The 19,238-nt window shown below is 36.5% G+C and overlaps 2 protein-coding genes across 2 annotated transcripts in view; one reads left to right on the plus strand and one right to left on the minus strand.

Moving 5' to 3' along the window:
* The window catches only part of LOC142504843 (anthocyanidin 3-O-glucosyltransferase 2-like), a 31,947-nt gene extending 22,325 nt beyond the window's left edge, over positions 1-9,622 (minus strand). The window contains exon 1 of the mRNA XM_075617688.1: positions 8,046-9,622. Within this exon, the coding sequence (XP_075473803.1) occupies positions 8,133-9,572 (1,440 nt within the window). The 5' untranslated portion in view covers positions 9,573-9,622 and the 3' untranslated portion in view covers positions 8,046-8,132. The remainder of the gene's footprint in view (positions 1-8,045) is intronic.
* A 6,597-nt stretch (positions 9,623-16,219) lies between these two features.
* LOC142504903 (uncharacterized) lies at positions 16,220-17,047 on the plus strand. Its single transcript, XM_075617744.1, has one exon. It carries the CDS (start codon positions 16,220-16,222, stop codon positions 17,045-17,047), a length of 828 nt encoding a protein of 275 aa, XP_075473859.1.
* Positions 17,048-19,238: the final 2,191 nt, after the last annotated feature.

Consider the following 19,238-nt stretch of genomic DNA (forward strand, 5'->3'; position numbering starts at 1 on the left):
GTCTAACTCAAGGAGCTAAAGGAACAACTCCAATAATTGCTAGATAAAAGGCAAACTCGACCGAGTGTGTCCCCATGGGAAGCTCCAGTACTCTTCGTAAAGAAGAAAGATGGAAGTATGAGGTAGTGCATAGAGTATAGAGAACTAAACAAGATCACAGTCAAGAAAGGTACTCCTACCAAGGATATACGACCTTTTTGATCAGCTTAAGGGAGCCGCTATCTTTTCTAATCATGATCTGAGGACGGGCTACCACCAGTTGAAGGTCAAGGCTGAAGATATCCCCAAAACAGTCTTTCGAACAAGGTATGAGAATTATGAATTCACCGTGATGCATTTTGGCCTGACGAACGCGCCGACATCATTCATGGACCCGATGAACATAGTTTTCAAGCCATTCCTGGATCGATTCATAGTAGTCTTCATCGACGACATCCTCGTCTATTCCCCCAAGGAGATAAGTCACGAAGAGCACCTCCACCTTGCTCTGCAAACCTTAAGAGAAAATGAGCTTTATGCTAAGTTCAGCAAATGTGAATTCATGCTGTAAAGTATATTTTTTTAGGACATGTGATCTCAAAAGCAGGAGTGTTAGTGGACGCAAGGAAGGTGGAGGCAATTACAAATTGGCCGAGACCTAAGAACACCACCGACATTAGAAGTTTTCTTGGATTGGCCGGTTACTACCGGAAGTTTGTGAAAGGGTTCTCCTCGATATCCATACCACTAACAAAACTCACACAGAAAAATTCCAAGTTTAATTGGAGTGAAAGTTGTGAGAAGAGTTTCCAGACATTGAAAGAAAACCTTGCATCCACGCTTGTGTTGATCTTGCCTGTGGAGAATAAGGATTTCACCATCTACAGTGACACATCTAAGGAAGGTCTGCTATGTGTACTCACACAATAAGGGAGGGTGATCGCACTATGCGTCAAGGCAGTTGAAACCGCACGAGCAGAACTACCCTACACATGATCTGGAGCTAGCAGTGGTTTTCTTTGCCTTAAAAATTTTGATGCACTACCTCTATGACGCCAAATATGAAATCTTCACAGACCATCAGAGCATCAAATTCTTGTTCACCCAAAAAAAACTAAATATGAGGCAAAGGCGATGGATCGAACTCCTGAAGGATTATGATTTGACCATAATCTACCATCTAGGTAAAGCAAACAAGGTGGCTGACGCGTTAATTCGGAAGAGCACAAGTTAGGTGACCCTAGCTTCCCTCTCGGCTCAGCCATGTCTGCAGGTAACCGTAAAGTTAAATTAAGATCGAGATCCGGTGCTGACCAAAATTAAGGACCAAGTAGAGAAGGGAAGTCTCAAGATCTTCAGATCGACGACAAAAGAATCCTATGGATGAAAGTACGAATGTACGTACCCGACAGCGGTAACCTTCGCCAAGAGGTAATGACATAAGCACACCAGTAAAAATTCTCAGTTCCTCCAGGTAGTACGAAAATATACAGATACCTCAAGAATAAATTTTTCGAGGAATGTCATGAAAAAGGATGTAGCTGAATTTGTCTCCAAATGTCGAGTATGTCAGCAAGTCAAAGTAGAGCAGCAACGACATGGAGGATTGCTGCAACCTTTGCAAAACCCCGAGTGAAAATGAGAGCATATTTCCATGGACTTTGTGGTAGGATTACCAACGTCAAAGCAAAGTCATGACGGGATATGCGTAATTGTGGATAGACTCACAAATCTGCACACTTCCTACCAGTCCGCATGAATTAAAATATTGACAAGTTGGATACATTGTACATGGTTAACATTGTGCGGCTGCATGGGTGCTAGTGAGCATCATATCTGACAGAGACCCGTGATTCGTCTCGCGTATTTGGAATAGCTTCCAAGAAGCCATGATAACAAAAGTTACTCTTAGTACGGCCTATAACCCTCAAATCGATGGACAAACTGAGAGAACAATACAAACCTTAGAGGATATGCTGCGAGCATGCTCCCATGAATTCAGTGGCAACTGAAGCACTCATTTGCCCTTGATTGAGTTTGCATACAACAACAACTATCATAGTAGCATTGGAATGGCTCTATATGAACCTCTATATGGAACGCAATGTCGATCACCCCTGTATTGGGATGAAGTGGGAGAAAAAGCCATAGTGGACCCTAGCTTGTACAGATGACAATGGACAAGGTTAAAAATGTCAGAGAAAAACCCAAGGCAACTTAAGACAAACAAAAGAGCTGGGCAGATTTGAAAAGAAGGCCCGTAGAATTCAACTTCGATGAGAAGGCCTACGTGTAAGTCTCGCCTATGAAAGTGGTTGTTCGATTCAGTAAAGCTGGGAAGCTGAAACCCACCCTTTGAAATCTTGGAGAAAGTGGGCACGCTGGCATACATATTGGCGCTACCGCCGAACATGTCAAGAATCCACAATGTGTTCACGTGTCCCAGCTGAGGAAGTACATTCTGGACCCAAGTCACATGTTGGAAGTAAAACCATTCATGATCAAAGGTAACTTGGGAGAAGAACTGAAGTACGAAGAAATTCCCATCAGAATCGTGGATACTAACAACCAAGTTCTAAGGCGACATATCATCCCCTACGTCAAAGAGCAGTGGTCCAACCACACGGATCGAAAAGCAACTTGGGAGGTTGAAGAGAACATGTGAAGGGAATATCCCTACCTATTTGGAGACCAAGCCAACTCAAGTTTCAAGGACGAAACATCCAATAAGGTGGGAGGGATGTGATAAACCAAATATTTTTGGGTATTGTAAATTTTTATTTTATCACATACATGTATAGGACATTATTTTCAAATTATGTAAGTAATATTAATTTCGGAAATATCGAATAATACATGGTACTCAAAAAATTCTTCCCGCCAATGAATACTTTAAAATCGAAATCAAGTGCAAGATACACTCATTAGTTTCGAAATTTAGGAGGGATATCAAAATAATTGGAAGAAAATATTGCATACAAGACAATTTTCTCAACAAGAAAGCTAGAAAATTTACAGTACAGTCCAGATATATTATGAATTTGTATAGAAAAATGGTCTACGTTCAGCCATCCAGTCTAGGAGCATAATTTTCGGAATTATACTTGAGACACACGAAAATTTATTATTATGGCACGATTTCACGTATGGAATAGATATCTCGAAATTATGGAATAATTATCTCAAAATTTTTTTTGGAAGGAATATTAACCGAATTATGATAAGATTTTTATCCCACCCATATAAATACCAACCCATTCAATTCGAAATTTCACACCTCAAATTTCGAAATTCTCTCTAAAGTTCTCACTAGAATTTTCGAAATTCTCATCTCCAATTTCTGTCAAGTAGCGAAGCTCTGCTGCAGTCCAAACCTGGAAAGAATTTCGAACTCCCACTGCAGAACCCCTCCACGTTCTAAGGTAAGTGGATTTGTTTTAAAATAATGAATTTCGTTTATGCATTTTTTTTTTGAAAATTCGGTCGAGTGCAATTCTTCTTCTACCCCTTTTTTGATACGATTATCGTATGGTTTTGTGTGAGCACTGTGAGGATTCGACTGAATATGAGTGATAATCCCATTATGACATGTTTATGGCACTTATATGGTGGGATTGTAACCGTTGTATGGCATCGGTCTCTTAGAGGAGTAAAAATTAAGGACTGATATCAGTAAAGTATCGAAAGTAGAGGAATCTCAGTGCCAAGATCAGACATGTGTCGATATGAATCATGTTATGCATGTTTTGTGTTTTCGAAAATTATGTATATTGTTATGTATGTGCTCGAACGGCACCAACTTGCTGAGTGACGACCATATAACTCACCCCTTACTATCTCTTCCTAGATAAGCATGAGAAACAACTCGAAGAAGAAGAGTCGGACCAGTTTTGGGGCTGGTGATTTTTGAGATCATTAGTTTAAGTTTACATTTAATTTATGTTTTAAAACTTCCTTATTAATTCTGTCGTTTTCAGTTATTTCGTTGTAAAGACAATGATTTTTCTTTGTAAATTATGATATAAACTTGTTTTGGTTTACATTGTACTATGATATTTGTTGTTTTCGATTGTGTGATTGCTAAACAATGTCGATGTCGACTAACCCCGGTCTCGGGGTTTATATTATTTGTAGATTTAAAAAAAAAAGAGGAAAAAATTAAAAATTTTGGAGATAAGGTGATTTTACAAGATTTCAAAGGCGACAAAAACCAAAAGAAAGTAAATAAAATATTCTTATGAAATTAATTTGGGAGAAATTATCTTTTGAAGGAGATATTTTGCAAAAATCTGAACACATTCACGAGAGACCTCAACTTTGAAGAAGGAAATTTATTTTAGATTCCTTGTATTTCACTTATTCAAATTGAAAAAGACTCTCCAATATAAAGGAAAGACTTCAATTATGGAAACAAATCATTGAACACCACACGTATAGCACTACACTTGCGGAGGAGAAAGAGCAAGAAGAAGGCAGAACTTGGAGGAAGACTACAAACAATTTTCTCTTGGAACTTGGAGGAAGAAGGAATCTAGGGTTGAGGAAAGCAGATGAAGACAATTTCAAAGGGGAATCACGTCAACCACGATGTGATTTTCTTATTCTTTACTAAATTTTATTTTATGAATTCAAACATTATGTTTTTTTTTTTTTTTTTTTATGGAATGAAATAAATTTCTTTAGACTAAGATCGTGATAGGCCAAACAATACTTTGTTTGAAATTTGATGTATTTTCAATATATTATTTTTTTTATTTTAATTATTGATTGATGTTGGTTTAATATTTCTTGTTAATAACCCGATAACCAATTTACAAATATTTTGATTAATAACGGATCGAAAGAGGATTGATTAAATATAATAACAAAAAAGTTAATCCACATGATTAAACTGACAATGAATAGTATTTGGTTTCAGAGTGTGATTTCAGGATAAACTGAAATTTCATAAAGATTTAATGTATTTAGATTTAATTAAATTCATTGAGGAATAATTAGACTGAAAAATGGACGTAGATGATCTCATATCGAGAGTGAACCACTATAAATATTGTGTGTTCTTATATATCTTTATCATGTTTTATCATATTAGATAATTAAACTTGAAACCATAAATTATAACACTATTTCCTTACTCTTTTTTTTTTTATAGCAAATATTCAACTATCAAAATTAATTTTTGAAAGAAGCATAATAGTAAATATTAGTAAACTTCCAAAAATACTGTATGTTAGTGTTTTTGATTACCATCTTCATCTCATTCCTCACTCAATTTATTTAAAACAGGGAAAATTATAAGTTTAGTAATCTAAGTCAATATATTTTGGATTTTAGTGTTGAAATTTGTCAAATTTTAATTTTTATCTACTAATTTGATTTTTTTTTATTTTTGGTCTTTTTTTCCCAAAACCAGTAAACCTATCAAATATTGTTTAATCGACATCAATATTATTTTACGTGTAACGAGAATAAAACATATTTTAAACATATTAAAATTCGTTTTATTAAGCAAAAATAAATTAATAAAGTCATCAACTGTAAGGCCCATTTACTCTGGAGTAAGTCTCTTGTAAGACGATTTCACGAATCTTTATCTGTGAGACGGGTAAACCCTACTGATATTCACAATAAAAAGTAATACTCTTAGCATAAAAATCAATACTTTTCATGGATACCCAAATAAGAGATATGTCTTACAAAATACGACCCGTGAGACCGTCTCACACAAGTTTTTGCATTTACTTTAATGACAATTAATTATCAAAAAATAATTATTTGATTTAAAGCTGCAGCGGAAAAATGGTTTAAAATGGATCTCAGGGCCTAGAAAAATTTCGGCATGACATACCTGCAAATAGGACATCCGAAAATCTCAAGCATCAGTTTATATCAAAGTATACTCTGTATAGAGTCATTTAAAACAAAAACGAAGTCAAACAACCTATACCTCACTGTCAGGACTAAGAAGAAATTAAAACTTACCAAGTACTCATCACATCATAAGAACCACATAGTCGACTCAGAACATCACAAAACAACTAAATATCACTACAGATACACGGGGCAACTTCCCGACAAATAAACTACAACACAAGGACTGAAACAAACTTCAAGACATACATATAGACTAACTGGGAAACTCCACTGAACAGAACCAAGCAATTCAACCTCAATCTCGAGCTCCACTGGAGGAACTTCGGCCTGATACTACAAAACGACCCGGGAGATTTACCATGGTGCCCAATAGCAACCACAACAGCCCCCTCCCCCCAAAAACAAATGAGGTTAGGATTCTGGTATGAAACAGCTCAACAATAACAACAAAAAACATAAATCATGTATAATCATATAATAAAATGTAATATGCAATGGATGAACGGCTCAACGATAATAGAGATAACATGAGCCAATAAACGGTACGATAACAACTGGAATAATGCTCGAACAACAACACAGAGGGAGCTACATCGTCATGCAGCTAAACCGCCCTACCGAGTATGTGAGGTATGCCAGGATGTGCTGAATAACACCCCTGACTCGGCCTCCATACAGCTGATACGGTACAACAGGATGGCACAACAGAACGAACTAGATGACACAATCCCAGCGCTTACCTCAAAAGGCTTCACTAACCACGGGATAGTTCAATCATATATATGGTCTCATGTGTATTAATATAAATAGGCCTATCAGCCACACCATGATCCCAAGGTAAACAACATTATCAGATAACAACGGATATCAACAACGGGCTAACAAGAACGATAGGGCTTAACATGAATGTCATAACAGTATGCCACAATAATAAACATATGTCACAACGAAGACATTTAACAACTTACATCAGTCAACAAGTCATAGATACTCTTAGTACAACACAGAATGACAATTGAAACATAATTAATATTTTACAGTCGTATGTTACTGAGCTGTAACATACCTATACCAACTTGAAAAATCCAAAGATCAACTTTACTTCAAAATCCTCGGCCTAAAAAAAACAACAACAAGCCGATCATGAAAACTACATTCTATTCAAATGTCTGATTTGGAACTAAAGAGCATAAAATTCATATCTCGCTCAATGTTAACTCAAATCAAAATCCGCCAATTGGAAATGAAAAAAAACCCAATTATCTAAGTTTTCCAGTTGAAACCATATTCAAATTCCCAATCATTTGAACCCAACATTACATTGAACTCAAGATATCAAATCTGTTCTCGGACAAAATTCCAGCCACTGAGCAGTTTCAGTAAAACGAGCATAAATCTCTCCATTCTTGATAGAATTTAATGATTCTGGTACCATTTCGAAGTTAACTCGTAGATCTACAACTTTCATTGAACCAAAATTCCAAATTACATATACACAGAGGTAATATTCTTGAATTACGGAAGCATTTCTGCACAGCTCAATTGCAGAATTCGATTTTGACACATTTTGATAGAAAAATCATATCAAATCGTTTTTAAATCGAAATCCCATTTTTCCAGTGGCTAGAAACAGCTAACTTAAAGCACTACAAAGTTTTTTTAGGTCATTTCTACAAATTCAAGTTGTAAAAATCACAGCAACACAAAAATACTCACCCAAATCCGGGAGAATTCGCGCAGAAAATAGAGCACCGGAACAGCAGCTTCGATCTACCCGAATCCTTGCTCAAAATTTGCGATTTATGGCTTGAATCGAAGCTTAGGATGTTAGGAAGACAACCCTTCAATAAATTTTGAGTTTCGACTTCGGACGGAGGAGATATAGCGGTTCTACCGCAACCGCTACACAAGTGACGGGAAGATGTTGGGTTTACGAGAATGGTTTGTTTTCTTCCTTCTCTCACTCTTAAGTAGGTTGTGTATGTAGGTAAATAATGTAGTTTCCATGTCCCTTTTTATCCGATTTGTATTTATTTTGATATCGTGTCTTATTTAAACTCCATATGTATTTTATATCGTTAAATTTTCCGATATTCTAAAAATACATATTTTCAACACATTTTTAAAACTATTTGACAAAAATAATTATTTTAATTTACAACTCAATGCAAAGTGAACCGAAAAAAGCGAACAAGTTAGAAGAGAAATTACATAGTAATTTTCAACGATTTATTCAAATTTTTGATAGTTTAAAACCTTCAAAGAGAATCAGCACATTCTCAACCAAAGCAGTTGATTATATCCTCAATGAAGCTAATCTGAGCAGTATAGGAAGATCCACCTTCTTCCACAGCCAATCTGCTTTCCTTCTGCATTTCCCTAACCTTCTCCCTCACTCTACTGCTCCCTTCAACATCCATCAGCCGCCGTATCGCCGCCTCGATCTCCTCCGAACCCACAACCTCTGCCTCAGAATCCTTCCTGTAGTCAATCCTGATCGCCTCCGCCATCCCTAACTCCTTCACTAGCTGAAACGCATTCAGCTGTTGCTCTGCGTACAATGGGAACGTCGCAACCGGAATGCCACACCATATGCTCTCCAACGTCGAATTCCAGCCGCAATGCGACACGAATCCGCCCACTGAGGGATGTGACAGCACCTCCATCTGCGGCGCCCATCCTATCAACTTACCTCTCCCTTTAGTCCTCTCCAAGAATCCTTCCGGCAATATATCATCGAAATCTTCGTAATCTGTCGGAAGAGGCCGCCCCATCACTGCCGGCGGCGGCTTCCTTACAGACCACAGGAAACGGTGCCCGCATCTCTCCAATGCAACCGCTATCTCCTTCACTTGTGGCACCTCGAAAGTCCCTCTACTTCCAAAGCACAAGAATAGTACAGACGATTCGGGTTGAAGATCGAGCCATTTCTTGATCTCGTCATCGTTGGACTGGCTTTTGGAGCTTCCAACTTGATGGGTTAAATTCAGTATAGGTCCAATGGGGTAAACTTTTGGTGAATTCCCATTTGATAAAGATTGAATAGCGTAAGATTCAAGCTCATAAAACGTGTTGATCAAAACACCTTTAACCCTTGCAAATTTTTTGAAACAATCGAACACGCCTTCCGTTAAGGGACCTTCTGTCACCGCTACAGGAGGCAAGACCTTAGCGGGAACTTTAATGGATAGACAAGGCACAGATAACTCTGCGTCGGATTTGTTGTACTGAGTGAGTTCTTGGTTGTGTTCGAATTTAAGGGATGTTAGATGGCTAAACAGGCCAAAAGAAGAAGCGCTCGAAGTGAAAAAGATGTAAGATGAGAGGCCAAATTCATCAGCAACATCGACGAATCTGGTGCAGAACATGTCCACAACAATTCCTGCGATTCGGGCCGAGGATTGTTGCACGAGCTCGGACAACACCTTTCTTACGTTGGAGATTTGGCGATAGATTATATCGAATAAAAAATTGTCTGATGCGGCGGTTTCTATATTCGGGAGATTGATTATGCGTAAAGAGAAGGCGGTGGAGGTGGAGTTGCTGTCTGAAGAGATTGTTTGGGTGTAAGAGTCGACGAATTCATCCTTGGGATACTTCATGATGAGTAAGGTGAAAGAGAGACGATCGTCTCTCCGGAGGAGAATCTTCGCCGCCTCCACGGTGGAGGCGAGGTGGCTCAGCCCCGGCGAGGGGATGATCACTAGTTCGGTTTTCATTTTCTCTGCGTAGGGATCGATGTAAGTGATAAAGCTTAGGACTCTGCTCTCATTTTATATTACCGTCAATTCTTGTCACTATTATAATTTTATTAATAGACTTATCACTGATTAATTAATTCAACAATTATTAATTTGAAAATAATATATAAGTAATCAGTACGTGATGGTTCTATTTAGCTAATTTGGTTTAATAATTTTAATATTTTTATTTTATATTTTAATATTTGATTATTATTGTTTTAGAGGTAATGGATTTTTAGAGTTTGACGAAGATAATTTTATTTAAAAAAATCGGTGATAAAAATAAGACGCTTCTCCAGATCTCACAAGAATTGTACGAGAGTCGTCCTCGTAGGGACTTTATATATATTAATTAACAAATATATAAATTATGAAAATGGAATCATCTTGTAATTATGATTACATGTTCAAAAATAGGCAAAACACTTGCAAATTCTAGTTATTTTCCTGGGGAAAATTGTAATTTTTTTATATATAGTACTTTAATTTGTTATTTTAAACATCTATTGTTTAATTCATTCCTCTATCTTTCGTTAAAAAATATTGATATTTTTTATGATATTTGGCGTGGCAATTATGTGACGTTCATGTATGCATCCTCATATCAACATTTTCAATGAAATGATTTTACTAATACTAATATCTAATTGTAACAACATAAATTACTAAAATTGTATGAATAGAAAATGAAAGATGAAAATTGTTTTTTCTCATTTCTAAAAAGGCAATATTATTACATTATTTATTTTATTATATTCTAACCCAATACCTTATTTTTAAAAATATTCTTTTGGTTGTGCTTGAACAATATATTTAGGGATGACAATTTTCCCCACGAGTTTGGAGCCCTGCGGGGAAAACCCGAAACGGGGATGGGGATCCCTGATTTTTTTCGGGTTTCGGTTTGGGTTCGGAGATTTTTTAAATCCACGATATAGTTCGGAGGATTTCTGTGGGGACCCGGACGCTAATCATGTTCTTAATCATTATTGGGACTAATTAATCAATTATAAAACAGGGTCTAAATTTTTTTTTAATGCGGAACGTAGTGAAATAAAACGTATATACATCTCAGTATAAAAGTACAAGTCCTGTACCACATACATTTATTCAACTAAGGTTTAACAGCTAATATCATGGGTCTAACCCTATCTCTAATCCAAGTCCGGAGCCTCCACTCTAATCACGATCTCTCTTCATCTTCTCAACCCTGAACCTGTCCCACCTGTTTTCATGCACACATACAAAACAAGACAACAGCCGGATAACTCCGGTGAGAATAAATCTCAGTATAAACAATGTAAACATGCAATCATATAAAAACATATACAAAAGCATATAACAAATATTATTCACATGCAGCCAATCAACAACATGTATGATATCACAACTGTAAATCAACTAGTCATTACAGACTCGACTCAAACAACGCGTCGTCTCAGCCTCGACTCAACTCTGACCTAGGGATCCCAATGTCTGGATATTGATAATTATATCGAATCTCAGTCGATATGAATGAATCAACCCTAAACGGCATCGATATAATTCATATATCCAGTGTCTGGGCGAAACAGCCGCAGAATTGACGAATCAGTCAAGAATTAAGCGAATCAGCCAATAATTAGACGAATCAGTCAGTAATTAAGCGAATCGGCCAAAGTTTAGACGAATCAGTCGATAACTAGACGAATCAGCCAATAACCAGACGAATCAGCCGGTGACTAGGCGAATCAGCCAATGACTAAACGAATCAGTAGTCAATACATGCAGTGGCTATATATCAATAGACTATAAACATCAATCTCATCAATTACAAATATCAATGTAATAAACTAAGTATGTGATTTAGGGAGACTCGAGTCAAACCTCACTCGAGTTTTGCAATCCCAACTCAACATTAATTTATACCTTTCTTTTTGATACTCTGACTCTGTCGAAGTCTCGAACTCAAAGCCTGTCAATACTAAATGTCCAGTTGTAGGCTACGTCGATAGGAACACAGTACCGAAGTCGGATTCAAAATCTGACGGACGGATTGAAATATAAAGGCGTAAGGATTTTGAACCCTTTTTCAGAAACCTTTTCTCAATTTTCTTTTCGTTTCTTTGCTTTTGAAGAATGTAGTATTCGTGTATATATATATATATATACATCCACGTACATGCAAGAGGACGAGTGGCTCAATGTGCATTCTGCACGTCTCGCGCATATGCGCGACTAATATTGGCGCATATGCGCGAGACCTACTGGTCTCGTGAATAAGCTTCTCGGCAGCTCGCGCATATGCGCGAGGTCCTCTGGAAATCGCTTGCACAGGCTCGCGCATATGCGCGACTCACTTCGCGCATATGCGTGAGGTCCTCTGCCCACGTCGCGCATATGCGCGCCTCTGTGCCGCGCATATGCGCGAGGGCTACTGTTCCTCGCACATTTTCATGCATTATCTCGTCTTTCCCGGTACGATCCTTTCCGTCTATAATCATATCAATTATCCCCAAATTATTTCAGATTAATAGGATAAAATTCTCGGGCCTTACAATTTCAATCCATAAAATACATATACAACCTAACATTTTTCTTTTTTGAAAATAAAGAAAATAAGATTAATCATAAAAACCCAAAATATTTTTGAATAAAAGTGGGCATCTACATCTAGTGTTGAAAATATATTTTTTAAGATCCAAATCCAAAATATCCATAAAAATAAAGTTTGGGACCCCACACGGCTTCAATTGTTGGTCGAAATTGACTACAATATTTAATATAAAAAAGATATTTTTTAGTTTTAAAATAAAATCAAAGTAAAACTTTATTTTAAAGAAATAGACTTTGTAACGGGGAAAATTGTAATTTTGTCACATCTGATTTTGAGTCATATAATAGTACTACATCATTATATAATTTTTTTTTATTCTTGCCATTTTTCCCAATATAACAAGAATATAACTCTAGCCAATGTCGGAGTAGTGATGCCATGTACATTATTAAATCATCACACTCAATAAAATATAAAAAGAATAAAATTACTAAAAAATTTGAAAGCACTACAAGAAAAATGTTTTAAAAAATAGATTTTATTTAAGAGCGAAAATTGTAAGATGGTATTAAATGTACACTCAAATATAGCAATTTAAAATTTTTACCTTTTAACGCGAAATATAATTGTTCCACAACATTTAAAAATAAATAGATATGAATTTGTTCGTGGATATTCAGATATTAATAACTTTTACGTCACATCTTCTTCCCATTGGGAAAGATAAACTAGAAGACTTTGATTTATACAACACTTTGCACAAACCAATTTAAACTTATGACTTATCTCGTGTCTAATTGAAACTCCTAGCACGCTCTCGATTGTAGGCCTCAACCTCACAATCCGCATAATATTTAACGTCTCTTATGCTAAGACTACAAACATAATATTTAATTTCTTTGTGTGAAAACTCACTCAACTAAATTTTGAATTCAACTCTCTTGTAGATGTGTGAGTGCTTGTGTGTGAGAAATTTATCATTTACAGTGAACTTCTCAAAGATATCCTCACATAAGGGCTCGTGCTCTCAATTAGCAGATTTCTTCATGCTAACTGCCTTTGCTTTTAATCCCCTTCAAAAAACTCTTGTTTGATTTTCAAGATGTTGTATTTATAGTTCTCGACAATGATATATACGTTAGACACAATAATATGACTGTGTGGAAAGTTTCTGTTCTGTTTCTGAAATTGCAACAATCAAATTTGCCTTGCTGGACATTTTCGTTAGCTTAAACTGGTCGTTCAGCGGTTGTTCAGCGGTTGAACTTGTCAGTTGTTGGTCAGCGGTTGAACTGGTCAGCAGCTTCAGCGGTTCAACTGGTTAGCAGCTCAACTAGTGTGCTGAAATCAGCCTTGTTCATATTAGTTTGTACAGAATCAGTAGTTTAATCGTCATTTATCAGCATCTTAAGCTTCAATTCAGACTTTGACTTCTGAAGATGATTTGTAGATCATGATCTTATCTTTCCAATGCACACCAAATAGCTTCATTCCAATAATCGAGCTGAGAGTTATGGCCAAATTACCGCAACTTCTCATACCCAACTGATTGATGTTTTCGTGCAATCAGTTTGGTCATTCGACGAATGGTTTGCCCTAGTAACATTCGATTTTGCCCAACTGACGTGAAATACGACTTGTTCCAAATTGAGTTTTTTGATCAGTAAAGTTGACGGATTGTCATTTGATTCATCAAACTAAGAGATATCACTAAAACACCGAAACTCGCCATAACAGTTTGGCTAAATTCAGTTTCAGTTTACTTATTGTATTTACAACTTCACTCGTGAATAAATATGTTAGAAATACAACTTGACGTAGTCCGCTTACTAGATTTATTTTCAATCGAAATCGTCAGTAAATGACCAATTTCAATTTTGGGCAAAAAATGGCAGAAATTGGAAAAAATGCAAATTATTATACTAAAACTGAAAATTGAATCGTAACAAGACTAAAATTGAAAAAACATTCAAGTTATATGATAAAAAAATTTCATTTTCCTATTATATGATTTGATTAAGTATGTTACAAAAACTTTTATTTATTATAAGATAACATTAAACACACTTCTTCAAAGCTAGGGCCCATGAGTCTAAATATATAGAATCAAGTAAAAAAATTAAGAGACCCAAAATGGAACAAAATCGTACAACTATATCAAGCATCATAGTTTGCATCGATTGTTAGTCATTCACGATTTGAATTGATTTTAAATCAACCAAACAAACATTTTTATTTGTTTTAAGTTTTAGATAAGATTATACCGATCGCATTAATATATAAAAAAAATATGTATAAGTTTTGTTAATTTAATATTAGTTTTTTGGATATAAAATTATATTTTTGATTATTAGCTTATGTTTTATTATTGTTATGACCGGTTTCGCGTTTAGAGGGGAAGTGAATACAAGCTTACAAAATTTTAATTATTTGGCAATCATTGGTGACTTTATTTGGGTATGGGTTAGCAACAAAAATCAAATCTCAATCTCACTTAGTGCAGCTGGCTATCTTAAAAGATAAATAAGCACAGAAAAAAGCTTGCTGGTCTAAGTGAACGGTGAATATAATGATAGCAGCTTCAACATGGTTATGAACAATAGTTTAAGTGATGCAATAAGTAATCTGGAGTTGTTTCTGGAAGTTTGAATATGGTGTAATCATTCGATATATATCTATTTTCTTCGTTTAATAGGAAGATTTGTACTAAAAACTTTGGTTAGTACAATTGAAATTAGTAAAAATCCACTTCAACAAGACTTATCAATAGCTTACCGAAGTTCCTAGCATGCAACAACAATACACTCAAATATTTCTGAATAGAAAGATTCTTTAGTTACAAAAAATAACTAAAAAAATCTAATATATGCTCTTGTAGAAAAAAGAACGAGTGAAGCAGCACTGTCGTTCCTCGTATGAAAATAAATAACTTGAAGATTGTGCTTGGAAGAATATCAGCAGATCGTGCAAGAAGGGTTTTGATATCATATTTAGACGAGTGTGTTGTGACCTATAATCTGCATTTTGATGGATCCTTAAATACTTGACCTTCAACGTTTGAACGACTCCATTTGGATCGTACAAACTACTAAAACGGCGTAGCCGAAAATAGCAGAAGATGTCACGTGTATTTGTTTTTTCTTGTAATGGTATTAGGCAATTAATTTGTAAGGATTTCTTGTAAATTGTCATAAAAAAACAGATAATTAAGCGGACACACGAAAAACAATTTCCTGAGGGATATATAATAGCTACATCAAATGTATATTGTGGTTTAATATAAAAAATTCCTGCTTTTTGTTTGGTTATGAGTCTGTATTTTCAAAACAAATCTCACTTTAAAGCACGTTGTCTGTTTAATTATGAATCTCCTAGCCGCTCATCCAATATATAGAGCTTCTTTAGCCTCTAGGCTCTACCGCTTGTCCAGTAGAGAAGACTTTTAAAATTTTCGAGCTTAAAACACTGATTTTCAAGTGTTGCATTTTCACTACCGACTAGTTTAAGCAAGAAATGTAACCGGAAAATCTTATTTTCACTTATTATTAAAATATGATTAGCAACGATCTCGACATAGAATTTATTAGAGTCAGCTAGCAGAACACTATTGGAGTGAGTTAGGAGAGTTAGTTAGCAGTTACGGTTTTTACTTGCATTGCATGTAAATATAGAACACATTGGCTCCTGAGCAGTCAGTTTGAATAACATTTTTCTCTTCATTCAACATCTGTAATATGGTATCAGATCCTCTTCCATGCGGTAACCTTTAAGTTTCCGTCTCGAGGTTGATCGACGGTACAATTGTCTTCTCCGATTGCATTCGAATAAGAGGTGAGTTCATTTTATCTCGATTCCGAACTCATTTCAAACTTGTAGAATCTCGTATCCATGGCGAACACAAGTTCATCTTCATGGAATTCAGCATCACGATCGGTGTTTCTCAACACCATTCTCAACACCATTCCGATAACACAAGTTCATCTTCATGGAATCGAGCCCCTATTTTCTACACCATTCCGATAATCCAGGGCTCGTACTTGTTTCTCAACCACTCACGGGTGATAATTTTGCATCGTGGAGTAGAGCGATGCGGATTGCTCTTTCTGTCAAAAACAAGTTGGGATTTGTTGACGGATCGATCCCCAAACCATCATATTCTGAGGTAAACTTGCTCAATGCGTGGGTCAGGAACAACAATATAGTCATCTCTTGGCTGTTAAACTCAGTATCCAAAGATATATCAGCAAGCATCTTATTTTGCAGGACTCAGCAAAAGAAATCTGGAATGATCTTATGGATCGTTTTCAACAAAGTAATGACCCTAGAATCTTTTCAACTGCGCAGGGACTTGATCACTCTCAGACAAGATCAAGATCCGGTCAGTGTTTATTTTACCAAAATCAAAGCCATTTGGGAAGAATTGAATCACATTCGACCCATGTGTAGCTGCGGGAAATGTAATTGCGATGGGGTCAAGAACTTTGAAACATATGTTCAAATGGATTATACCATGATTTTTCTTATGGGGCTGAATGATTCATTTACTCACATTAGAAGTCAAGTCTTACTTCTTGATCCTCTGCCACCGATCAGTCGAGTGTTTTCTCTAGTGGTCCAAGAAGAAAGACAGAGAGCCATTGGCAATCAAAGCTCCATGAATGCATCAAGCCGTAACATGGCATTTGAAATTAAGAATGAAAAAACTCATCCACATTTCAATAGCCAACCACCATCAAGATTTCCAAAAGGCAGGCCATTCTGCACTCATTGCAACATTCCTGGTCATGCGATTGAGAATTGTTACAAAATACATGGCTATCCACCTGGATTCAAGACCAGAAACAAACAAGGAAACAAAAGCTATGTTGTTCTTGTCAATCAAGGGACTGACCAAATTTATCATTTTGAAATTTAGGCTAATAATATGGGTACAACCTCAAATGTTTTCCAAAACTTTGACAAGTGTCAAATTGAACAACTCATGGACATGATGATTCAACAGCTTTCTGCCTCTGACAAGAAAGATGATCAACATGAGAGTGAAAAACCTTCGGCTATCTCAGGTACATGTCTTTCCATTTCAATCCCAAGTGCACTGAATTTTGCTACTTGCTGGATAGTTGATTCAGGTGCCTCTAGACATATTTGCTCAAATGCAAGTGCATTTACTTCACTTAAGGCACTGGAAAACTCAAGAGTAACGCTGCCTAATAATACATATTGGATGTTCGATTCTATGGTGATATTAGACTGGGAGACTCTTTAGTTCTATTGGATGTCCTTTATATACCAGATTTCAGATTTAATTTGTTGTCTGTCAGCTCCCTTATTGCCACAACGCAAAATGTGATCAGTTTCTACTGTAACTCATTCATAATTCAGGACATGGCAACAAAGAAGATGATTGGCAAGGGTAAAAGGATAGAAGGCCTATATGTTCTAGGTGCTAGCTCACTGTGTTCAGAAGCTTCAATTAATCAAGTTGGAACACAAACTTGGCACAACCGTCTTGGACATCCATCACTGAAAGTTCTACAGAGTTTAAAAACACATATTCATTTTGATAAGGTTGATTGTCCTGGTGACAAACCTTGCTCAGTATGTCCGATAGCAAAACAAAGACGACTATCTTTTGTTTCTCTTAATAACAAGTCCTCCAATGCATTTGATCTTATACATTGTGATACATGGGGGCCCTATCATGTTGCCACAGTCAATAAACAAAGGTATTTTCTGACTCTAGTTGATGACTGCACACGATTCACATGGATTTTTCTCATGCAACACAAATCTGAAGCTTTAAGTGTAGTCTCCAGATTCTGCAACATGATTGAGAGACAATTCGATAGAAGAATTAAGGCGTTTCAAACAGATAATGCTAAAGAACTTGCCTTCACAGAACTCTTTCAGGATAAGGGAATTTTACATCAATTTTCATGTGTTGAAACGCCTCAACAAAACTCGATTGTAGAAAGAAAACATCAACACCTACTTAATGTATCTCGATTGTTATTCTTTCAGTCATGGGTGCCTCTTGATTTATTGAATAATTGCATCATGACAGCCACTTATCTAGTGAATCGGTCCCTTATCCATCCAATCAAAATAACTCATAGTCTGAACTTTTATATCAGAAACAAGTCGATTATACACACCTACAGGTCTTCGGGTGTCTTGCGTTTGCTTCTACACTAGCAGCCCATCGTGACAAATTTATGTCAAGGGCACGCATATGTGCTTTCTTGGGATATCCACCAGGCATGAAAGGATACAAGCTGATAGATATGAGAAGTAAGGAAATATTCATCTGACGAGATGTACACTTCCATGAGTCAATATTTCCCTTTTCCTATATACCCTTTGCAACAGAAGTCATTGATCCATTCCTGTCAACTGTCCTTCATAAACCAGCTCCTGTTGACACACAAGTCCCTTTAGAATGCCATATTCAACCTCCCATTCACACTCTCGGCCAAGATCAAGATCCTCTCAATGCCCAGTATGAACCATTGCATCAATCCTCTGAAAACATTACCCTACCAAATATACCAAATGAATTAGTAGCTAGAGATGCACATGGTAATTCTGAAGTCACATCTTATGCTTCATTGCCTCTAACCATCACACGCAACTCCTCCAGGACATCTCGACCACCTTCTTATCTAAAAGATTACCACTGTCATATGGTAAAAATACAATTCCACGCCTTCTTCGGCAAGTGCATATCCTCTAGACCATTACATATCATATGATTCCCTATCTCCCTCTCATAAAAACTTTGTGCTCAATGTTTCATCTCATTGTGAACCACAATTCTACCATCAAGCTGTCAAATTTGACTCTTGGCGCACAACAATGAAAGAAGAACTTGTTGCAATGCAAGAAAACAACACATGATATGTGGTTCCACTTCCCACAGGAAAACAGCCAATTGGTTATCGTTGGGTATACAAAGTCAAATACAAATATGATGGCTCAGTTGATTGGCATAAGGCTAGATAGGTTGCTAAGGGCTACACGCAACGAGAAGGTGTGGATTTTTTCGAAACCTTCTCCCCAGTTGCAAAGCTAGCCACTGTCAAAGTTCTTCTTGCCTTGGCAGCTAG

Source organism: Primulina tabacum, chromosome 10 (genome assembly GCF_025594145.1).
Source record: "Primulina tabacum isolate GXHZ01 chromosome 10, ASM2559414v2, whole genome shotgun sequence".
Taxonomy (NCBI): Eukaryota; Viridiplantae; Streptophyta; class Magnoliopsida; order Lamiales; family Gesneriaceae; genus Primulina; species Primulina tabacum.